General features: G+C 41.0%; 1 protein-coding gene and 1 long non-coding RNA gene across 9 annotated transcripts in view; one reads left to right on the top strand and one right to left on the bottom strand.

Annotated features, from left to right (window-relative positions):
- Positions 1-25,447, bottom strand: part of LOC129769390 (dystrophin, isoforms A/C/F/G/H) — a 388,267-nt gene that overhangs the window by 253,814 nt on the left and 109,006 nt on the right. For all 8 annotated transcript variants that reach the window (XM_055771638.1, XM_055771636.1, XM_055771635.1 and 5 more), the window contains 2 exons: positions 8,425-8,515; positions 8,115-8,369 (listed from right to left, as the gene is read on the bottom strand). In XM_055771638.1, the coding sequence (XP_055627613.1) occupies positions 8,115-8,369; positions 8,425-8,515 (346 nt within the window). The remainder of the gene's footprint in view (positions 1-8,114; positions 8,370-8,424; positions 8,516-25,447) is intronic.
- LOC129769391 (uncharacterized) lies at positions 1,479-25,217 on the top strand. Its single transcript, XR_008741868.1, has 3 exons — positions 1,479-2,357; positions 5,326-20,400; positions 20,464-25,217. It is a non-coding gene; the product is annotated as an uncharacterized LOC129769391 (long non-coding RNA).

Here is a 25,447-nt window from a genome sequence, read left to right as displayed (position 1 = left end):
CCAAAACGAAGTACATGCTGGTAGGCGGAACCGAGGCCGACCAACGCCGCTTAGACAGTAGTGTAACCATCGACTGCCATGAGTTCGAATGGTTACACAGACGAGTTCGTCTATCTTGACTCACAGGTGACGGCGAACAATGACAACAGCCGCGAGATTCGGAGGCGTATTATAAGTGGAAGTCGTGCCTACTGTGGGCTTCACAAGCAATTACGGTCCAACAGACTGAGCCAAAGTACAAAGTGTACACTGTACAAGACGCTTATTAAACAGGCTGTACGGACATGAAACGTGGACAATGTTTGAGAAGGACCTGCGAGTGCTCGGAGTTTTCGATAGACGAGTACTAAGATCTTTGGCGGCGTGCGGGAGAACGTAGTATGGAGGCGAAGAATGAACCATGAACTCGTACAGCTCTTCGGCGAACCCAGTATCCAAAGGGTGGTTAAAGTTGGACGGATACGGTGGACAGAGCATGTGACAAAAATGCCGGGCAACTACCATGCGAAGATGGTGTTTGCCTCAAATCCGGTAGGTACAAGACGACCAGGAGCACAGCGAGCTAGATGGTTAGACCGGTTCCCGGAATAAAGCGCAGGAGACATTGAAACATTGTGGCTCGGTATTATATTTCAAAACAAAAATTAACCGGGCAAACGTATCGCCCCGGACAAACGTAACGCCCGGACAAATGTATGCTGTCCGACATTGCTGAAGGATCGTATCCTATGTTTCAAACTAACCGGGCAATCAGTGGAACCGTGTAGGTTTGCGTGCGAGACACCGCCGCTTCCGACGGCGAGTCGGCGGTGGACTCGGATCGCGTCATCTTGGCGGCTTGGGCCGCCTCGATTCTTTATCCTCACTGAATGGAGACGAAGTCCCCATTACACTGTTTTCAGAATAAATTTCGAAAAACGAAAACGAGAGAATAAATTTATGATAGAAATGTGAGGCATTCATACACATGATGTTTTTTCCGCGCCACAATATTTCTAGCCTACTACACTTTTTGTAAGTGGTTGTTTCTGTTGCAGTTGTTTACTGCAGCGATTTTTTCTGGTCACGGGTTAGACCAGGTGGATCGAAATCTGGCGGCGAGTACCGGCAGCCCACATCCGAGTAAATTGAAGGAATATTGTTCATCAGGCCTTGTCATAAGACGGAAAGCCAGTTAAATAAATAAATAATCTTTATCTAAAAGTCACCATCATCGATGCCGCTATTCTGCTGGGCCAAAATCTGGAGACCCACTATGGAGGCTAAGGGAGGTCTCAATAATTGTTCCAGTCGTTCTCTCTGGAACTGAAACTGTCGCGAAGGCGCATCTGGAAGCGCTGAAGGTGTTTTACATCAAGAAGAAATTGACCGACATCCAAAAGTTGGCCATCCTTAGCATCTACACGATCGTCCGATGTTTCCTAGATTAGAAATAAACAGCATGAGCATGCAGGTACGTACATTCCGCATAACCTAGTTCTCGTTTACTCATTCATTTATTCATTGCCAGACTCGTAGAGTACGATTTTTTATCTTGTAAATTTCTACAATCGGTGTCTATGTTGTTCTAACCACATTACAATTAAATATACATATAAACAATTAAACAACTAAACATATCATAGATGCCCGTTCCATTCTGCCTAATTCCTTCTGCCTATCCATTCCATACATTCACGATAGAATTTTGCAGCTGATTGTATAGTTTTAATGTTAGTTGGAAGCTGATTCCACAAAGTAATTGCACGAACGAAGAAGGTACTACTGTAGTGAGAGGAGTTATGTTGCGGTACGATGTAGTATCTTACTCGAGAGCTACTGAATGGTTACAACTTTTCAGAGAGATAGTTTGAACCTGGATAGATAATTTTGAATACGGTAACACAACTTCTAACTAAAGAGAGTCTCCGTAGCCACATTGGTTGCGCGTTCGCTTAGTAAGCGATCGATCGTGAGTTCAAAACTCAGGGCCTCATTGACCATCTTTGTGTTGTTACAGAATAACTGGAGCTCTGGAGAGCTCCAGAATCTCCAGCTCTGCGACGTCGACTTGTTATGAAAAGCTTTTTGCTCTTCGCTGGATTCACTTTGAGTTCATTCAGTTGCGACCAATTCGAAACTCGTTCAAGATCAGCATTCATCATCCTGATCAAATCACGGGAACATGGACCAAGTCTACCAACGTATAATTGTACATCGTCAGCATAAATCTGGATGGAACAGTATGTAAGCACCGTTGGTTCGTTGATATGGCAGCAGAAGGGACCGAGAACTGAGCCCTGAGGAACTCCTGACGACACTTCGACACTACTTGAACAACGATCACCACAGAAAACTGTCTGTCTTCTTCCACGAAGGTATGATTTCACCAGTTTTACAGCAGTAGAAGAGAAGTTAAAATGTAAAATTAATTTGTTAAGCAATTTACTATGTGGAATAGTATCAAAAGTCTTAGAAAAGTCGAGCAGTAATAGTATACCAGCACCTTTTTTATCGACGATGGTGCGAACGCCCGAGCGGTCTAAGGCTTTTTCTTTCAATTTATTAACGGAAAACACGACCGTTCTTCACTGTGTTTAGATACCCACTCCTTTATTTTCTATCTTAGAAATTATATACAAGTTTTTCTTGCATCTATTACCTCCTCTTTGAGGTATAATCAAGCCAAAAGGGATTCGAGATAAGCTTTCCTTAACCTAGGCCCTATCTTTACTTAAAAATAAACTGTGAGTCATACGATCGTAAAAGCAACAGATTACTTTATTTGTTCGGGATCGTGCTGACCTTATCGCAAATGTGTCCCTATCTGAAAACTTAAGACTCATACGATCGTAAAGTCAACAGACTAATTTATTTATTCGGGATCGCTCCGACCTAATCTTTTTTCCCCTGCATAAAAATAAACTATGAATCATTCAGGCGCGGCGTATTGATAATTTTGGTTTTTAGGTCGTCGCAATGGTTCCTGAATCGTCGTACACTCGTAGAACTGCAGTTTTGATGCTTTGTCCTTTACGAAAACCGGCCTGACAGTCAGTCAGTAAGTCATTTTCATCTATGTAATTGGTCATTTGGTGTGTGAGAAGCTTCTCGAACGCCATTGACAACGAGCATAGTATGCTAATAGGTCGTGGATTGGAGATGTCGTTCAAATGCGCTTTTTTCTTCAGTGGCAAAACCTTCGCGTGTTTCCAGGGATCAGGGAAAGTGGAACTCTTGATAAACATATTAAATAATTGGCAAACCGTCCATTCCCACGTGTCGACTTAATATCCCAAATGGCGGTTTCGACTTCCCAGTAGCGCACAGGTCGAAGAAAATCCGTACAACGATATTGGTGCTAGTCTCAAAGGTGTTGCTTCTCGATAGGTTGCAGCGAATGTACGATTTATATCATCTGGATCGAACGCATAAGGCCGCGACTGTTTGGCCTTGCCTACTCCAAGACTCCTTACCCGCTGCCATAAGGTTTACGACGGTATTCTGCTGTCTAAAAAACGATTTAGGTCCTACCGTTTAGCTTGAGTAATTTTCATGTTGGCACGATTTCTCGACATCTTGTACCTCTGCCGCTTGACGTCATTCAAATGTGAAGGTGCTTGCAACCAATCTTTGTATGCCAAGTCACGTTCAAGCAGGAACTGATGTACACTATCAGAAAACCACGGATTGTACCGTCGACGACAGAAACTGACTCGAAGAGGCATACACATCGTGTACTCTTTTGAGGTGAGCGTTGAAGAATTCCATTGAATCGTAATAGGTTCAGGGAATAGACAGAATTTCGTGTTCCAAAACATGCACATTAAAATTTACGTAGTCTCGATAAGTACGCGGAGTGGAAGGCCGCCGGACGTCAAATTCAGCCCTGGAAAGCTGATCTGTCCAAATCGCAAAACCTTTGCGTTGTTGTTGGTTGGAAAGAGATCAAGCTGCGAGCACCCTCCACCATGAAAGAATGTTGGTTCGTCGATAACGGATGACAGTGAAAAGGTACGGAGCGTTGATTCAAAAATCGTTCATTTGTTATTAGGACGCATCAGATCCGTATTAAAGTCTCCCATTAGAAAAATGTTTTCATAGAATACGGCCAAATCGGCCAACTTCTCCGCCAAGAAAGACGAACAGTCGTTTTCCGGAGGATTGTAGATGACCATTAGCAAGATCTTGGTACCTTCTACTCGGAGTTCCAACGCTAGACATTCAGTTTTGTCCGTCGAATCCTCAGTAAGCATCGTGCCGAAAACTCTAGAACATTTTAGATGATCCCTATGGTAAACAGTGATGCCTCTGCCACGCTTATATGTTCTCCTATTCCTCATGACGGTGTAACCAGAGACACTGATACTACGATCGCTAATCTTATAATTTAACCAAGATTCCGTGAAATACGCAATTTCGACTCTCGAATTCAGCAAGATATTTCGAACCTCTCAAGCTTACTACAATTACGCGCACAAAGACTTTGGGAATTTCCATGACAAATATTCAGCTTCCCAGATAGTAGAGCAGTATTCAGCACCGCCTCCGGAATGTTCGTGGAGGTGAGGTTATGTCACGTTAGCATTATGTGTAGTAAGGGAAGCAATTTTTCGAGGGCTGCATAATTAGGGAGGAGCGAAAAACAAATATTTTTAACATACAATATTGAAATCAATTCACAGTAAAATAACTACTACATCTAAACATTGCTTCAAAAGTGTACGGGAAAACACAGAGTTACAAACAATTATCCAGTTCATTCTCAGACCGAATGGCTATGGGTGGTCCGCCGGCTGCAACCTTCACATAGACGATTGCTGCCTTGGTGTAAAATTGCTGCCTTGGAATTTCTGCCAGAATTCATGCGCCTAGTTTGCACCATCAGTGTGGTCGTGTCGGTTACTGCTAAGTGTTTTCCCATTCCCATGAGCGTCGAGTGTAAATTTTCGCCTTTTTTGTATGGGATGCCGCTTATAATGAGTTCGTTGCGGTTTTTCATGACACCGACTGTCTGGAACATATTCTCCACCCTCGAATTCAGCAAATCCAGTTCAGTGTCGTAGTGTTGGAATTTCGCTGCAAATTCTTCTTTTACCGATTTAATTTCATTCTTAAGTTCTGTTTTAACGGAGTCAATTTTACTGTTTATGTTTATTATTTCAGTTCGTACTGTATCGATAAGCATTTTCGTTTCAGTGAACTGCTGCATCATCGTCCGTAACATATCTTCCATCGTAGTCGGCTGGACATTGCTATCGTGTTCTACCGAAATTGTCTTAAGACAGTCATTGTCATCCGTTCGCAGTCGCTTGTTTGTTAATAGTGTGTTTTTGTTGGTTTCAGCGGCAGGCGGAGTACGTTGAATGCTCATAGTGTGTCAAAAAAGAAACGGAGAAAAACAACACTGACTGGATGCGTGTGTGTTTAGGTCGATGGGCCTCGACTGTTGATTGCTATCTAGCAACACAATAGCAGTATACAATTCACAATCAGCTGATGCAAACAAAAAACAGCCAGGTAAATATCGTACGAACTGGATAACACAAACGTGTAAAATTCGAACACTACGTATCACGATGGAATGGTTAACGATGATTTATGAACGGTTGAACAACATTTTTTTTATCCCATTTATTTATTTAAGGCTCATTAGCATTTCAGCTGTAACAGAGCCGAATTTTAATCGTGTACATGTCACATGGTTATCATATCTATAATTAGCACATTACACAGTTGCCGTTCGCCAGTATTCCTTCTATACCATTACATATGGTACATTCACACAGTAGCCATTTAGGCGTAAGAGTATTCTGTCTGTTCTTCCATTATCCAGTTGGACCACCGGACAGCGGAGACAGTTGATTGATCATTGTTGAGTTATTTATAGAACAGCAGCCCGATGTGTCTTGCAGAGCAAAGCAGTTATATGAATGAATCGATCTTATTTCGACCATGGATCGATCTCCATCGCTGATGATTGTTGCGTGGACGAAGCTATTCTGTAACAACACAAAGATGGTCAATGAGGGTCCTGAGTTTTGAACTCACGATCGATCGCTTACTAAGCGAACGCGCAACCAATGTGGCTACGGAGACCCCCATAACAAAACTTTTGAAGTGACTTAATATGCGACTGTTATCGACACATACTCGCGCCGGTCTTTGTCTTTGTCTCTGGTTAGTCAGCTCCCTCACTCTACTGCCCAGGCGTTGAAGTCGCCACTGATAACAATAGGGCTTTGCGCTGTGACTTTGTCCGTTAATGTGTCGAGCATTTCCTCAAATTGTCCGATTGTCCATCTCGGAGGAGCATAGCAACTGCATATGAAGATATCGTTGATGCGGGCTATTACGAACCCTTCCTTGTCACTGGATACCACTTCTTGTATAGGAAAATTTCCCGTAACTGTTATAGCAGCCATCCCAGCTTTGTCAGCTACTCAATTTCGATTGTTGGGGGAACTCGATATGGCTCCGAGATAATAGCAACGTCGCACTTAGTTTTTGCTACAGATTGCTTTAGTAGCTGGCGATGTTTCTTGGTACCCGTATCCGTATAGTATGGTAACACGCTCTTTGCGTGTTACCATACGCCTTCTTCATCCGTATAGTCAATGACACCCAGCTGGACTGTGCTTCTTTCAGTTCATCTTCTGGTGTGATCTCATCCATATTTCTGCACTCGACCACCGCTTCCTGTGACAAAGCCCTCACTTTTGCCGTCTCACCTAGCGATTTTTCAACTGGGTCTTTAAACACCGAACTTTGAATAGCCGGATCCTTTTTTTAGCTCGAACAACATTTCGCCGTTCTGGGTGCGCCTCACTTTTGCCACACTGTCTTCGAGGTTTTTTAGAGACGGTTTACCTTTCACCTTCCGCAAAATGTCAGCATGTGATAATTCACCAGCTTTGCTTATGATCAGAGCGTCTGGTTACTGCCTTCCTTTCCAGAGCTTCGGAGTATTTTTCTTTGTTTTTTTCGGCTCTACCTGTTGTCATTCGTTCAAGTCTTCATCGATAGGGTGTTCTTCATCGTTAACATTTATGCGGCCATCTTTATGTTTTTTGTCGCATTTTTTTATTCAGGTGTTTTCCTCCTCCTTTTGGTAGTAGTCAAAGGAGTGGAGTCTTCGGTCGGTGTTCTTGCGGGATCTTTTGGGATGTTCTCCCTAGTCCCTTTCAGAGAATTTTCTGTCGTTTCAGCTCTTGCCCTCCATATATGTTGCTCGCGTTCGGCTGCTGCGAGTGCGGACTTAATTTTTATGGTGAGTGTCCTTATGACAGCATGTACATTACGACGGCTCTTGATGTACTCGTAGAGTTCCTCACTTTCTTACTTCGCCTCACTCACCTTTGTTTTTTCTTGTTGTGCTGTCTGCTCCGGCTGGGATTTACTGTAGGTGGGCATCGGTGTCAACACTGGTGACCACATTAGCTGACCCCTTCTTGCAAAAATACTCGCTTCTTCTTTCCCGTTCTCAGTTCCTTGTATTGTGTTTGATTTTGTTTGATGTCCCTACGTGTTTGGGTCCCAACTCCGGGCCGCTATCTTCGCTCGTTGTATCTAGTCGCTATAAATGATCCTATGGTTTTTTATGCAAGCAGTGAGGCCATGCAAGGTTTGACACGGTCCTTCATGGGGATCGTGTTCAGAGCCGGATCAGTGCAAGTCAGGCCCAATTTATGCAGTGCATTTGAATTTGTTAAACAATCTCATACGAAAATTGTTTTTGAGGAAATGTATCATGATAGCATGGTTGAATAAAAGTTAGGAATACGTGTTTCAAGTAATTGAATAGCATGATGTAGAAATTTTCATTCAAATCTTAACATTTCAAAACTGGCTTCGTGCCTTCTAATATGATAGAGCTTATACTATCGAGTTGGGACCCAAATTATGGTCCGTACCACTGTCATCGCGAATTACTTTGAATTTGAGAACAAATGACACCGTCTGCTATAATGATGCAGAACCGCACTGATACAAAACATGCTTTCTACAATGCAGAGAAACTTCGACATTATTGTATTCTGTACGATATGTTCAATGATAGCTCTACCAGTAGAAGCTGGAGAAATCTTCATAAAAAAAAAACAAGGAAAAAATATGATGCAATTGGAAACAATTACCTCAAATTGACAGATTCTGTCATCCGTTTTATACGAGATGTATCATCTGACGGATATACTGCAATCAACTTCTGTGTTAGCTGATTGAATAATTCAATGTGATGTTTATATTGATGAAGTTCAGCATGGAATGATTTCTGCTCTTTTTGTTGAATTTCTAAGATATCTGCAGTAGCAGCTACTATTCCCATGCATTCGGATCGGGTTTCCATACGAGCTAGCCACGTCTCGATTTCCAGCCTTTTTGCCTCGTATCTAGGTAAATTTAGGGAATGCAATATATAGACAATAATATACGATTCCAATATACCTCTGAGAATCACCCAGCATTGCAGTCAGTTGTGACTTGCGTTGTAATACTGACTGCGTTGTATCATCCCATTGCTCGCGCATTCGAGAAACTAGAAGAAACAAAAATTCTATATAAGATAAGACGACGACGATAGGATTTACCCAGAACAATCATATTATCATGTTTATATTATATTTGTACTGAAAATAGAAACAAAATTCTCTTTAGTTTAAAATTTTGTAATATACATAACAAATAAATCATAAATCCCACTCGAACTACTACATTTGCTTCATATAATACGAAAAAACAAAAACAAAATATAACTATCCAACAAAAAATTACAAAACATATGTGAGAAAAGTGCTATGAAATAGTATTATTACACATTTAGCAAAGTTCGACTTCCAGTGTCATAATCTAAATTCAGGAGGGACATTCTGTTCGACAAATGATAATACTACATATACAATCTCATTCAAAACAGTTTTGCTGAACGGATATACAAACCCAGATTGTTCTGCTGTGCATATTGCATTTCATCGTGTGACGAACGACGCCTCAATCTCAAATCTTCTCTAGATAAACCCCCTTGGCGATTGGGAGCGTTTTCATTGTTGCGCGCAATAACTGGTAGCAACTGTTGACGAATATATTCCATCTCTTGTGATCGTTGTCTACTATACTGTATTTCCAATGGTAAATGTCGATCCAGCGAACGGAAATGGTTTTCAGCAGATCGATGAAAATTATCCTTCATTGCATTCGATTTGTGTGAATTGTCTAACATTGTGCAAAAATTTGAAGTTAGTTCCATCGATCGTATATTATCAGTGATATTATCCAAACACATTTGATCCATGCTGACTACTCGTTCAAGACCAGATCCCCTGATGTTCTGGTTATGTAGCTGTTCACTAAGATGTCCTCTGTTTTCCAACCCACGTATATTTTGAGTTTCAGCCAAAGATGTAACAGAACCTAATCCTCTCGTATTGGCTTTAACATCCATGATTTGAACCTGGCGGTTTTGACTATTAACAGCTGTAGACGCTTCGAATAAACGAAGATTCATTTGTTCCTGCATAGCTCGTTCCATATTTCGTAAACCGCTTTCAATGCCCCTCAATGCGTCTTCAGATCCATATTCATCAACAGGCGATGATGATTTTGATTTCATTTCTCCTGTCAGATTTGATTGTTTTTCACTCACAAAAGATGTCGGATGCTGATTGTCAAGCGTTTTATCTTTTACTTGCTTATTTTGATATGGCGTTGATCGTGAGACAATGGGCGAACTTGTGATCTTTCCAGTGTATCGAGGAGCCATAGCAGAAGTATTTTTCTTCAAGGGTACCGGAGGAGCATTTTGACAACGTTGTAATTGCGATATGTTTTCATTTTCTACACAAGTATCGTGGTCTATTTTTTTAAGAAGCATACGTTTAGGTGGAATTTCAGGTGCTTTCAAGATGTCAGTCGTTCTCGCTGGCAATTCGGGAACTTTAACAAGATCTAATACTTGTGAAGACATGTTCTTCCTCAATTCATTAGCTCGTAGTGCTGCCTGTGCTGCTAACTCGTGTGTTTTCTCAAGGATTGTTGGACCTGAGTCCTTACCAACATGTTGTGCCATTGTTAGATTTCACATTAATTGTAATGATATAATATATGTTTTTTTTCTCAAGGCCAGTTTATCATACACAATCCTTCGAAAACTTTATAATTGCTGAATAGGGGAACGCATGAAATATAAAAAAACGAGTAAAAGAAGTAACACATTTAATGTCAAACATTTGAAGATATCTCTATTATAAATGAAAGTAAATTTTTAGTTTATTATCAAAACCTTTTTAACCAACATATTTTGATATCCTCAAGAAAAACCGAACGCACAAAAATCAGTTATGTTTAGTTATGACAACTGGCATTAGAAACTTTGATTTTCATTTGATTAAAGGTGTAGCCCAAACCGTACGAAAGATTTGATGTTCAGCATTGAGATAGTTTTCATTTATTTGTATGATTGTACAACGATCTGGTTTGGAAAATTCAATTTTTTTGTTGTTATAAGATTCATATTGTCACCAAATTATCACGAAAAATGTGATGTTCTGATTGGATCTGTCGAAAATTTAAAAACTCAAGAATATGGTTTTATATGTAATATCCACAATTAACTATGATAAACACGATTTCTCACGAACATGTAAAGCCTTCACAACTAATTAATACACCGGCTATGATCACAGCGACATTTTCCACGGTTGTATTTGGGCCTGTCCGAAAAATTACGATATTACGATTCCCTACATTGAGTATAGTGATAAAGTTTGCCGATGCCCTAAACATATAACGATAAACACGATATGCACATTTTTAATCGCATAATATACACAATGTTCTCCACCTCCAATAATGTTCAGTTTAAAACACGAGAAAATAGTTCAATTGAAATGGTGGTATTATAGAATAATTGCTACAATCTGAAGGTTTTTATCGACTGAAGGAAACTCAAAACCAATACAAAAATGTATTTGTGAAAAGAGTCCTAGTTTTTGGGGGAGATAAGTTACGCGAGAAAGGAGAAATTTTCAGTAAAAAGAGAGAAGTTCGTTTCATATGCGGTATCCAAAACTGGGAAGTAACCAAAAAAACTGCAAACAATGTATTATATATTATATATTGTTGTAAACTATACCATAGATATATAAGTGAATCTATTTTATTATCACTATAATAAAATAAATTCACTCCACAGTATTTTTTTTTTTATAATTTGTTATCTGTAATAAACACGTTTGATCAGAATTATTATAGTAGTTATTCTACAATTAAATATGAATGATTTACTGTATCTGCGAGTTCCTAGAACAACAACGAGAAAATGTATTTAATCAATTACATATAATCATGGCAATGATTCTGCTTATGGAATTTTGAATGGTTCTTCTTTTCGAACGACGCGATAGTCGATTGCCCGTCATATTAACTAACACCAACCGATCTCCCCCATTCTGAAATGCATGTCTAAATGTTGAGAGAGTGAGCTCTCGCAGCGACAGGATAATAAACGTTATCGCGATAGAGACAAGGGGAACATTTCGCGTTGACAGCGTTGAACTTCGTGCGTGTGCGAAAATTGTGATGGCATTTCAATTGAAATAAACATGTATCCCAAAGAGAAATTATGAATGAAAATATACTTTTCCGTTTCAAATTAGTATCCTAAAGCATGTTTCAGTTATAATTTGGTCGCAAAAAGTAGGACATTTCTAAGCATAGAAATTATTATCACTATAATAAACATGCAAATAGGGAAAGATGTCATTTTGTAGGTTTTTTTTTTGATAAACTCTAATGCATGAAAATTATTCGTCAGCTGCTCGTATCAATTTTCGAACTTTTCGTGTGATACCATATACAGATGACACGCGTTTCTCACATCATGATGATGATGATGTTGAATTAAAGAGGCTTTAAACTTTTCAGTTCATTCGCCTCTACACATCATACACGAACACGGTGTTTATAATTCAAACATATCACGTACAAAACATATCACCCGTTGTAGCAAGATTCGTTTACGTTTATGTTGTAGCAATATTCGTTGGTCTACGTCTACGTTTCCTCTCAGGTACGGAAAAATACGAGGGTCGTTCAAAAAATAAGTTTCAGTGCCTCAGAAATCGCGGAAAAATAAAGTTAGGACAAAAAACAATCGCCGTAACGTGGAACGAGTTTTTCTATTCCGAGCGCGAAGTTGTTCGATGAATGCATATTGAAGGTCGATAAATCGATTGCAAGGTAGCAGCATATGAGGTCGATTGTTGACATTTCATCGACCCAATCTTAGCAGGCAAAACGGAATATGGGCGGCTTACAGCTTCATCTATTGTGCCCACTGTGAGAATTTCGCTCCAATCAATCGACGAAATTTTAGCGTTCAAATCAACGAAGTTACATTGCCTGAAGTCGTAATATTGTTCCTCATGTCTATCGACACGCGTCATATTCAAAACGGTTAACTTTTTTTTTTATTAATTCGTTTATTTTTACAGGCTCAGTTACTTAAGTTTAAAGGAGCCGAATTCTTAAATATGATTTAAAACTATATATATATATACAATTTTAAACAATTTTAAACAATAAATAAACAATTTTTCTTACATCTACGGTTAGTAAGGTGCCGATTACCGATTACCGATTACTCGCGGTCTACTCGAGTTTAGAAGGGTGACATATTTTTAGGAGAAGGATGGGATATAAGGAAACTGTAACAATGTTGATGAACACTCATTTCTTAAATCTATTCGTATATCTATAGTGTATTTACATTTCAACTTATTCTACTATTTATAGCAAGGGGACGAATTACCCGCGAAGGAAGGAAAGGAGGGTATAAGGATGTAGGGACAATCACACACGAAGATCTATAGCTTTAAGGAAAACATATATATGGGACATGTAATCAAGGTCTAACCGAGCCAACACATCTCTCACCGGCACATTGGGCGGTCTTCCTCGGGCCCGAAGGGAGTTTTCTAAATTCGATCTGGCGACCAGATACACCTCGCACGACCAAACAATGTGCTCGATGTCGTGATAACCTTGGCCACAAACGCAGAGATTGCTGCTGGCAAGATTGAAACGGAAGAGTAGTACATCTAACGAACAGTGATTGGACATGAGTCGGGAGAAGGTGCGAATAAAGTCCCGACTCAAGTCCAGACTTTTGAACCACGGTTTGAGGCTAACCTTAGGGATAATCGAGTGAAACCACCGGCCCAATTCATCTTCATTCCACTTGCGTTGCCAGTTAGCGATGGTATTTTTGCGGACTGAAGAATAAAATTCATTGAAGGTGATTTGACGCTGATAAATGTCGCCTTCAATTGCACCTACCTTTGCCAATGAGTCAGTCCTCTCATTACCCGGAATTGAGCAATGTGAAGAGACCCAGACAAAGGTAATGACATACCAGCGTCTGGATAAAGCACTCAAAATTTCTCGTATTCTCTCAAGGAAGTACGGCGAGTGCTTTTCCGGCCTCACTGAACGGATAGCTTCGACAGAGCTAAGACTATCCGTTACAATGTAATAGTGTTCAACAGGTCGTGAGGCGACGCTGTCCAGCGCCCAGTATATCGCTGCCAATTCAGCAATATATACCGAGCAAGGATTCTGAAGACTGTGTGAGGTGCTAAAAAATACGTTGAACACTCCAAATCCTGTGGACTCATTCATAGAGTACCCATCAGTAAAGTACATATTATCACAATTAATACGCCCATACTTTGCATTGAAGATCGTAGGAACGAACCCCAATCTAAGATAATCTGGATTTTCATGGATTTTCTCCTTCATGAACAGATCGAAATGTACAGAGGAATTGATGTAGTCAGGAAAACAAACACGGTTGGGAATATACGAAGAAGGAACAACCTGCATAGAGGTGAATTCATGATATGAACTCATGAATCCAGAATGAAAATTTAGCTCGATCAATTGCTCAAAATTTCCGATCACCAATGGATTCATAACCTTACACCGAATGAGGAACCGAAGAGATAATAAATTGAAGCGATCTTTTAGTGGGAGTACGCCTGCCAAAACCTCGAGACTCATGGTATGCGTTGAGGGCATACATCCCAACGCAATACGGAGACAAAGATACTGAATTCGCTCGAGTTTAATGAGGTGTGTTTTGGCAGCTGATTGAAAACAGAAACTGCCATACTCCATCACTGAGAGAATAGTTGTTCGATACAACATAATAAGATCTTCGGGATGGTCTCCCCACCAGGTGCCGGTAATTGTACGGAGAAAGTTTATTCTTTGTTGACATTTTTTACTCAGATACCAAATATGGGCCCCCCAAGTACATTTGGAGTCGAACCAGACCCCAAGATACTTGAATGACATAGCATGAGTGATCGGTTTACCCAAAAGTTGAAGCTTTGGTTTTGCTGGTCTATGCTTCCTAGAAAAAACCTCCATCTCTGTTTTCTCCGTGGAGAATTCGATCCCTAGCCCAATGGCCCAGGTTGAAAAATTGTTCAAAGTATCTTGTAAGGGTCCTTGCAGGTCGGATTCGTTTGATCCTACGACAGACACCACTCCATCATCTGCAAATTGTCTTAGGCTGCAATTTTGTGTAAGGCAATTGTCGATGTCGCTTACATAGAAGTTGTACAAAAGGGGGCTTAAACATGAGCCCTGGGGTAGGCCCATGTAAGAGACCCGACTTACTGCCGTACCTCCGTGAGAAAAGTTCAAATGTTTCTCACAAAGCAAGTTATATAACATATTATTCAATAGAGGCGGCAGACCCCGAGAGTGTAATTTGTCCGACAAAACCTCTATTGAAACAGAATCGAAGGCCCCCTTTATGTCCAAGAATACTGAAGCCATTTGTTTTTTTTTTTTCAGCGTAAGCCATTTGAATTTCTGAAGAAAGCAACCCAAGACAATCATTCGTCCCCTTGCCCCTGCGGAACCCATATTGTGTATCTGAGAGTAGGCCATTCGTTTCAACCCATCGATCAAGGCGAAACAAGATCATTTTCTCCAACAATTTCCGTATACAAGACAGCATTGCTATTGGGCGGTACGAATTGAAGTCGGACGCGGGTTTTCCGGGTTTTTGAATAGCTATAACTCGTACTTGTCCCCAATCATCTGGAACAATATTATTCTCCAGAAACCGATTGAATAAATTCAACAAGCGATGTTTCGCCACATCAGGGAGGTTTTTCAGCAAGTTGAACTTAATTCTATCCGATCCCGGAGCAGAATTGTTACATGAAAGCAGAGCAAGAGAGAATTCTACCATCGAAAACTCGGAATCAAGATCGCACCTACCTTGTGGTATATCTCGAACAATTTTTTGCACAGGAGCGGAATCAGGACAAACCTTCCGTGCAAAATTAAAAATCCATCGATGTGAATATTCTTCGCTTTCATTCGTTGAAGAGCGATTTCTCATGCTTCGAGCCACTTTCCATAATTTTTTCATTGACGTTTCTCGTGACAAACCTCCCACGAAATTTCGCCAATAAGCACGTTTTTTCCCTTTGAATGAGTTTTTAAATTGATCTTCAAGGGCTAAATACGTTTGAAAATTTTCAGGGGTTCCACGTTTCCGAAAAGCTTTAAATGCATTCGATTTTTCTACATAAAGCTTGGAACACTGGCTATCCCACCATAGATTGGGAGGCCTTCGACGAATAGTGGAACCTGGGATGGGTTTCGTTTGAGCGCGAACCGCGCTGTCATAGATCAAACGAGAAAGGAAGTTATACTCCTCCAATGGAGGTAAATCATCTCTGGAATTTATGGCTAGAGCAATCGCGTCCGCATATTTTTTCCAGTCAATGTGTCTTGTGAGGTCATATGCCATGTTTATAGATTCAGAAGAATTCGACCCAATGGTGATGGAAATTTTGATTGGCAAGTGATCACTACCGTTGGGGTTCTGGATTACATTCCATTTGCAATCTAACGATAGTGAATTCGAGCAAAGCGAGAGGTCAAGAGCACTTGGGTTAGCAGGAGGTTTAGGTACACGTGTTGTTTCCCCAGTGTTCAAAACGGTCATATTGAAGCTGTTACAAAGGTCATATATCATCGATGAACGATTGTCGTCGTACTGTTCCCCCCAGGCAGTTCCGTGAGAGTTGAAGTCTCCCAAGATCAATCGTGGCTCAGGAAGGAGTGAGCACATGTCATCAAGTTGTTTGCGGCTAACCGCAGCTCTCGGAGGCCAATACAAGCTGACAATACAGAGGTCTTTGCCTCTGATGTTTGCATGACAAGCAACAGCTTCGATCCCTCCAATGGGTGGAAGGTCAATTCTAAAAAATTAGTGGCACTTATTGATCCCCAAAAGCACCCCTCCGTATCTATCATCACGGTCCAAGCGTATAATATTAAAATCGTGGAAAGAGATATCATCTCGCGAAGAAAGCCAAGTTTCGGACAGAGCAAAAACATCACAATTGAAGTTATGAATTAAAAATTTGAATGTATCCAATTTAGGGATAAGACTACGACAATTCCACTGTAAAACAGTGATATCTCCGACCTCTCTATTTGAATTAGACATCAAGAGAGATAATCATTGCAAGGAGGGGCCATGTTTGCATCAATTGTTGCAAAATTGTCTTTAATACTGGAAGCATTGAAATGACAATGGTTCTGATGGAGTCGGAAACATTAAAACACTTGAAGATTTGATCCAAAAGGTCAGACATCCTTATAAATCCCGATTGGGAAGTTGAGCTGGACGGAAAAATAGGGACAGTTGGGGTTTTTGATGTCCCCTCGAGTGCTGGGTCGTTCGAAGGTGAACTATTCCCACGGAAGCCATTAGGAACCTGATTTTGCTTGTCCGCTGCACTCGATTTTTTAGGCAAGCTAACAGGGGGTATCACCGGCGGGACTTGTTCTTGAACTTTGGGAGTGGTCACATTTTTGCGCCGGGGATTCCCTTTGAAAATAAACGGTGTGCCCCCGTTACCTGTATCCGCGTCCATTTCGTCAACTGGCAGCGAATCGAAGGCATTGTTTGTAGGTAATGGTTGTTGTTGTTGAGCCAGTGGAGAAGCGCCCTTTAAAATTTCCGCAAAAGTGCGTTTTGAGCGTTCCTTCAAAGAGCGCTTCTGTTTCTCCCAGCGACTCTTATAAGTTTCACAAGCTGAGAGCACGTGTGGGGATCCCCCGCAATATGGACACTATTGCTCAGTCGCATTGCAGGATTTCCCCACATGTTGCTCTCCGCAAGTGGCACAGCGCTCCTTGTTGGCGCAATAATCTGCTGTATGACCAACTGACTTGCATTTGTTGCAAGTCATGGGCTTTGGCACGAAGAGTCGCAGTTGTAGCCTCAATTTGTCCACCATAACGTAGTCAGGGAGGGCGGAACCAGCAAAAGTTACTCGAAACGAGTCGGACGGCGTGAATTTTGTTTTTCCCTCTTCCCGGGACACTTTTCCTAATTGATGGCAGTCCAAAATTTTAACTTTCGTCAAAGGGAGTTATTTGAATCTGCCATCTCCTTGTTTTATGAATTCGCTCGTCAGACCCGTTTCTGTAATCACCCCCGAAATTTCTACGTTATGGGATGGTACGTACACGTGATATTCTAAAATGAACCGATTGTCAGCAACAATCTCGTTAGCTTGCTTCCGATCAGTCACGACAACACGCAGTTTGTTCGGTCGAACCTTGGAAATTTCGACCATGAAGGAATATTTTTTTGTCAGATCTTTCATGATCTGAATGACATTCAAAGCTTTTCCTTGTGGCTTGGGCCGGAAGAAAACAACCCACGGGCCTATTCCAGGTGCATCTTCTGGGTATATCTTGACACGGGGAGCGGAGACAACTGAGGGGGCAGACGAAGACGAGGATTGAGTAGAAGAGGATAAAACAGAGGGGAGGGACGAGGTAGATGGTTGAGTGGGATCGGAAGTAACAGGTGAGGAATGCGAAGTCGTCGGCTGAGTGGAAGCGGGAAGGTTAAGGGTTTGAGAGGAGAGGTTTGCGGATTTCTTAGAGGGAGGCTTTTTAGTGTGGCTTGAATCTTCTTCGGAAGAATTATCTTCCGGTGAGGGAACGCGCTTGAGCGACTTCCCGGCCCCTTTTTGTGCAACCGAGGGGGAGTCAATATTTTCATCGTAAGAGATCTCCATATTTGGAGATCTCTCACACTCTTCCATAGTTTATACGGATGATAATTATAATAATATTTTATAATAATTTCTATAACCTAATAAAATAATAATAACGATAATAATATTTATACAAAATACTTGGTAGTGCACACCAGTGCAGCTAATCAGAAAGCGACTGCTCCTCAATCGATTGGTCGCAGGCACAGCTGTGATAGCTAAACAAACAATCACGCTCCGGTCCACACTAAACGCACACACCAATGCAGATGAACTGGAAACTTCTCGATCGGTTGAACACGTGATCGACGCTCGCCGCAATTGAAATTGTGTATCACACACACGCACTGTCGGCGGTCGCACAGTATCCGAATGCGGGATAATGGCAAAACACGGCGAAATAAATCGTCACTCCAGCTTTCTGCTGATAACACTTTGTTTTTTGTTGGGCTCAAACGAATTGTATAAACAAAGCGTATGGATACAACACGGCAGAAAATACACCAGCTAACGGTAACCGAGAACGATAACTATAACGGAGTGACACAATATACGTCTGATTACTCGAAGGTCTCGACGCGGAATGAAACGGTTAACTTGACAATGAAAGACTTATGGTGGCAATCTATGTTCATTAACGGCATGGGTGGTTCGAAAATTTCACAGCACATTACTGCCGTTCAATGCATAGTTGTCCCATGTTCCAAAATCAGCAACTGAGAAAAACTCAATCAAAGTTTCCTATCATATTTGTCTACCAGAAGATTTAAGCATTTCAGTTTAGCAATACACCGGCTTTTTTATAAGCAGTAAACTATCGTGTAATTAAACGTGATTCAAACTTTTATTGGTATAGATAGAAGAAGATATAGGAGTGCGTTTCATCACATTGAAATCCATTTCCAGTTTCGAACAAAGATCAATTTCGCTAGCGCAAACATCAAATTGACTAACAGCATTTGTCACTATGTAATTGTAGAACATATGGGAATTTAATTTTCCGAATTTTCCCTTTTTCCTTCAGAGTTTTCCGAAAATTTTCAATTGTCATGTTTGGTTGGAATATTTTTGGTTGAAATATGTGTAATATTTTTATGGGACCCCCTCTCCATTCCAGAGGAGAGATGGGTGTCATACCATCATAGAAACATTTCTCATACACAAAAACCCTCACATCCCAAATTGTGCTTGATTAGTTCTAGAGTTATGCAGAAGCTTGTGTTTGTGTGCCCCCTGTAATTTGTGTTTCATTTGTATGGCAGCCCCCCCTTAGAGATGGGGTGGAGTGTTTAACCACCATAGAAACATTTATTGTACCCTAAAACCTCCATATGCCTAATTTGGTTCCATTTGCTTGATTAAATCTCGAGTTATGCAGAAATTTGTGTTTCATTTTTATGGCAGCTCCCCCTCAGAGATGGGGTGGAGTGTCTAACCACCGTAGAAACATTTATTGCATCCTGAAACCTCCAAATGTCAAATTTGGTTTAATTTGCTTGATTAATTCTCGAGCTATGCAGAAATTTATGTTTCATCTTTATGGCAGCCCCACCTAATAGAGGGGGAGGAGTATCTAACCACCATAGAATCATTTATTGCAGCCTAAAACCTGCACATGCAAAATTTGGTTCCATTTGCTTGATTAATTCTAGAGTAATGCAGAAATTTGAGTTTCATTTGTATGGCAGCCCCCCTAAGAGAGGGGGGAGGAGTATCTAACCATCGTAAAAACATTTATTGCACCCTAAAACTTCAATATGCCCAATTTGGTTTCATTTGCTTGATTAATTATTGTGTAATGCCGAAATTTGTGTTTCATTTGTATGGCAGCCCTTCCTAAGAGAGGAGGGAGGAGCATCTACAAAATCTACAAGAATCTACAAAAAAAAACATGGCGAGATAGTTATGCCTAGAATATGAACATGGGACAATTGAGCTTGGTGTTGTTTATTTAAAGCTGGGAACAAACAATAACTTTTTCCAGAAGATTAGGCATAAAAACACCGTTATATGAAGAAAAGTGAAAATTGTCGAAAAGTAACATGGGACAACTACGCGTAAAATGGCAGATTTTGTCATTGATAAAAACCAAGTCTAATGTTCTCCCATTGTCATTCGTCAGTTGGTTTACTTTCTGTAACTATAGTCTCCTGCTCAGATGATGCATTAGAAGGAATGAAACTTCTGATATCCTCATCGAAGCTCCGGTGTAGCAGTGGCAAATTATAATTACCCAGCACCAGCATCCTGTCTCTATCTCTCATCGGTGAATACATGCACTGTATTACTCATAATTCATCGGTTAAGTATTGGGAGGCAGGTATATCGCACATACAAATGAATCTCTGTTGTCATCAACAATACGAACAACGATTTGTTCTAGCTGACTAGCATTATCGACGCACACAACATTGCTTCGCAAGTGCCGTTTAAGTCTGATCAATACTCCACCACCACGTCGAAAGCTGCTTGTGGCAGGGGAACGATCGCAACGATATATCACATATTCATCAGTCAACTCGCTATCCAATAGTAGTTCGTTGAGCCAAGTTTCAGTAAACACAACGATGTCGTAGTCGCAAATAGAGAGAGTCATGTGAAGTTCGCTGAGTTTGGTGCGAAGGCCACGCACATTTTGATAACATGGCGTGAATGAAAATAGAGCGAGTCGATTCGGTGTATGATTTGGAACGTAAACAGAATTTCTCGTAACACTCTCGTCATCTCTCGGGCGTGCGGGTAAGTACGGGCAGTGTAGTGAAAGAAAATGTTCACCGTCGAAATTGAAATGGGCTTCGAATTTGGAGACCAAACTTCCGGAAAGTGATTTTTTTTGCCATGTTGCAGGCGAAAGTACGACTTCCTTCAAACTCGATATAACACCGACCTTGAACGAAACAAAAGTAAGTTCGTCAAGATTTTTACCTTTAGGAACTAATTTTCGAACGTCAACGGTCTCGTTTGTGTTCAAGTTGCTCTCCTCTGTTGCTTTAGGGTCGAAGCCAGATAAGTACAGTAGGCTACCAATGAAAATAGTTATCTCGAGTTTCAAAAAGTTACCCCATAAAAAAATGTTCACCTCGAGGTGGTATGATATAAATTACAATCCCCTGATGTGTAAGTAGTTAAAATTGCGTCATCAAATGTCTTCGTTTCGAATTGAGCTGTAGACGCGACCAAATTACTTACTCGCTGATGTCTCGCATTGCATTCATTGCATCATACTGATGCCATTGTATTAAGGTTTTGAGCTACGCAATTGTGTGGGGAATTATCAAGCTAGGCTATCGTCGGCTTACCAAGAAAATAAATGTTCTGGAATTTTGTCGGTGATTTGGTTTCGCATGACAGTAGCAAAACTCTCCACAAAGTATGAGAGGTACGCTAATCTAGACCGAAAATATTAACAGAAAGGTCTTCTGTTGAAAAGAGCGCAAAATTGTTTGGTGGTGCAAATTATGCAGCCGTGATGATGAATAAAAACAAGGAGGAGAGATAGGGGAGATTGCATTTGCGCTAATCTTGATCATAATGAAGCAATGCTACTCTTTTCGAGGTTGTTGAGATTAACAGAAAGAGTTTGTTTCGTTTATTTAGTCACCAAGAAAGTAAATGTCATTCTGGAATTTTGTATGTGATTTGGTTTCGCTTGCTAGTAGCAAAATTTTCTCCACTAAGGATGACAGCTGCGCTTATCTCGAGCATGAGAAAGTAATGCAACTTTATTCGAGGCCAGTAATATTAACAAAAGCGTTTCTTTAGGAAATAGTTCTAAATGATGCGAAGTATTTATTCTAAAGGGTGTGTCACATCAAATTGCATCACGGAAAAAACGCTGTAGAAATTCGCCCAGTAGACCGATCCTTTTGAAAATTTTAGACAGTAAAATAAAAACTATTAAACAACTTTTGGCATTTTCTTTTTATTCATACTTCGAGCCCAAGCCTGCTTCATAATCGCCCAATATTTCTCTATTGGGCGAAGCTCCAGCGCATTGGGCGGGTTCATTTCCTTTGGCACGAAGGTGACCCCATTGGCTTCGTACCACTCCAACGAGTCCTTTGAATAGTGGTACGAAGCGAGATCCGGCCAGAAGATGGTCGGGCCTTCGTGCTGCTTCAATAGTGGTAGTAAGCGCTTCTGTAGGCACTCCTTAAGGTAAACCTGCCCGTTTACCGTGCCGGTCATCACGAAGGGGGCGCTCCGCTTTCCGCAAGAGCAGATCGCTTGCCACACCATGTACTTTTTGGCAAACTTGGATAGTTTCTGCTTGCGAATCTCCTCCGGAACGCTGAATTTGTCCTCTGCGGAGAAGAACAACAGGCCCGGCAGCTGACAAAAGTCCGCTTTGACGTAGGTTTCGTCGTCCATTACCAGGCAATGCGGCTTCGTCAGTATTTCGGTGTACAGCTTCCGGGCTCGCGTCTTCCCCACCATATTTTGCCTTTCGTCGCGGTTAGGAGCCTTCTGAACCTTGTATGTCCTTGCTTGGTCCGCTGGACGAATGAACTTGACAAATTCAGCTTATCCCGGACCGAACTTCTCGGATCACGTCCAAACTGCTTAACTACGCGCTTATGATCTTTTTCACTGACGGAGCATCCATTTTTGCCGTTCTTCACCTTCCGGTCGATGGTTAGGTTCTCGAAGTATCGTTTTAGTACTCTGCTGACCGTGGATTGGACGATTCCCAGCATCTTACCAATGACCCGATGTGACAACTCCGGATTCTCGAAATGAGTGCACAGGATTAATTCACGACGCTCTTTTTCGTTCGACGACATTTTTCCAAATTTACGAAAAAATGACAGTGAAGCATGGCCAACGTGATCTATACACTCTTATCTGATTTTAAAGCGAAAGCTGAAGATATAATTCCTAAAAATTAAATTTTCTACAGCGTTTTTTCCGTGATGCAATTTGATGTGACACACCCTTTAGTAGCTTAAAGGTGAAGGTGGAAGCTAGCCACAAATGGCTGCCACAATGGCGCTCATTTCTTTCATTTTCCTCCCTTACCCCTCGGCCGGAAATCAACGAGGTGAATTTTCAATGCATTGACATGAAACAAATTGCAACATACGATCAGCTAGTGTATTGTTCAGCGGTTCTACGATAAAAAAAAACATTTCAGTGCGATCATACCATTCTACTAAACAGTTATTTCTAAAATTTCACAGTATTATAAAATAATAGCCGAAGTTATAAATATGTGACCAGTCTTCAGAATGCAATTCGGTGCTGATGCGCAACACGATTTTTGTACCCAGTCGAACTCCCACTCCTTGCGCACACATGCGCTCTGGCGAATGAGCACGCTCCGAAACACAGATGAAATGTTTGGTTGTTAGCGCACATTTTGCGCTGTCGTGCTTTTGAATTTTGTGCGCCTCGCACAAAGAGAGAATACGAGTTTTCTTTGAGCGCGCTGATGAAAATTTAACTCAAGCGCAGCGCTGCGTTTGTTTTCTGAAGACTGTATGTGACCTCAATAACAAAATAACATCGTAGTTCTACGTCAAAAATGTGGTCGTATCTCAAAGACAACCTCCTATATTTTTTTGTCAAAATATGTTTTTTTTTGTAAGACGAACGTTTTTCCGTGTCATGCAATTTCAAGACATTTGGCATCAAACTTTTTTTTATAAAACGCCGATTTCCGGTGATTTTTCAGTTTTCAAAAAACTCAAATTTCAACGTCTCGTCCGAATGAGCTAATATTTTACATAGGGTATATTATTGTGCAAATCAACATTTCGTACCAAGTTCCGAATGAAAAATCGAGATAACTGTTTTTATTGACACCCTAAACCATACTTTTCGTTTCACATGCCGAAAAAAAAGTCCCAGAGTGCCGATTTTTGACAAAAAAAATTTTTCGAGATGACATTAGATCTCGACGTTTCATGCAATTTTAAGACATTTGACATAAAAACAAATTTCGAAAACGCCGATTTTTTTTACTCCCACCTTGGGTGATTTTTCGATTTTCAAAAAACTCAAACTTTGACCGCTTTGCGCCACTCTCCGCTAGGTCCGATTGAGCTGAAATTTGGCACAGGGTGTTTTTTCGAGGTGGTGAACATTTGTATAGGGTAACTTTTTGAAATTTTAGGGTCGATTTTATCCCATACATTCATTGGCACCCTAAAGTACAGCTAAAGTATAGTATTGTTTCGATCGATTTTTGTAGAAAATTGATTGTTTCTCGGTAGTATTTTGTGTTTTCGGATCCTGGTAAGTATCTATCATGTAAACAAGAAGTATGTAAGGTTTTAATTCTCGAATTCTAGTTGCAGTCAACGAAAAATGGGTCGCACGCATAATTGCACGGAAACACAGCGGATGGACATTCGCAGGCAGGCAGCAACCAACGCGAAATCGCAGTGTACTTGGGACGATCCAAAACTTCGTGTTTAATACGTCCACTGTGGTCGGATAAGACGAATGTAAACCTCATCGGCTCGGACGGAAATACTTAGATCCATCGTCCAATAGGCTTACGCTTACATGCCACAGTATACCAGGAAGAAATTCAAGCATGGAGGAGGGAACATTATTCTCGTGTTACGGGGATGGCTCCCTATGTTGGGTTGGATAAGATCATGGATCAGTACCTCCACGCCCAAATCCTAAGGGATGATATGCTGCCACACGCCGAGTGGGTGATGTCCCTGAAATGGCAGTTCATGCAAGATTACGATCCGAAGCACACCGTCAAGACCGTCAAAAAGTGGTTCCAGTATAACAAAGTCGACGTCATGGATTGATCAACGCAGTCACCGGACCTGAACCCTATAGAGAACCAATGAGAGATCGCAAAAAGATCGGTGTACACGGAGCAGTCGATGAGTAAGCAGTAACTGTGGGATAGCATCCTAACTTGTTGGTACGTCATCCCGGTCACCACGAGCCAGAAGCTGGTGAAATCCATGCCGAACCGGGTGCGTAACCCTAGAAGCTTTTCAAGCTATGAATTTTCTTGTTTTTGTTTTTTTACCATGAATTTTAAAACCGCGCTTAATTTTTGTTGCGTCATTATAGTTGTTAAGTATGCTTAAAATGTATTTTTTAATGAATGACTATTGTTTTAAGTGCAGATGTTTTAAATTTTTCTAACAATGCAAATAAATTATTATAAATGGATTGGAGCACTGGATTGGATTATTTTTCATCAACGATTTGTCACTTTCTTTTTTTGCTTGAGCAGTAGTTTTGCCCGACACTGTATGTCGATTGGCATTATATACGATTGTGAGCTGTGATGGTGATTGTGTGTGGGAAGAATTCTACCCGCAGCTAGAGCGTGAATATGATGCCCAAAACACGACATCAAAATCGTCATCGGTGATTTAAAGGCTCAGGTC

Source organism: Toxorhynchites rutilus, chromosome 2, assembly GCF_029784135.1.
Source record: "Toxorhynchites rutilus septentrionalis strain SRP chromosome 2, ASM2978413v1, whole genome shotgun sequence".
Classification (NCBI taxonomy): Eukaryota; Metazoa; Arthropoda; class Insecta; order Diptera; family Culicidae; genus Toxorhynchites; species Toxorhynchites rutilus.
This window is presented reverse-complemented; position numbering and strand designations above follow the sequence as displayed.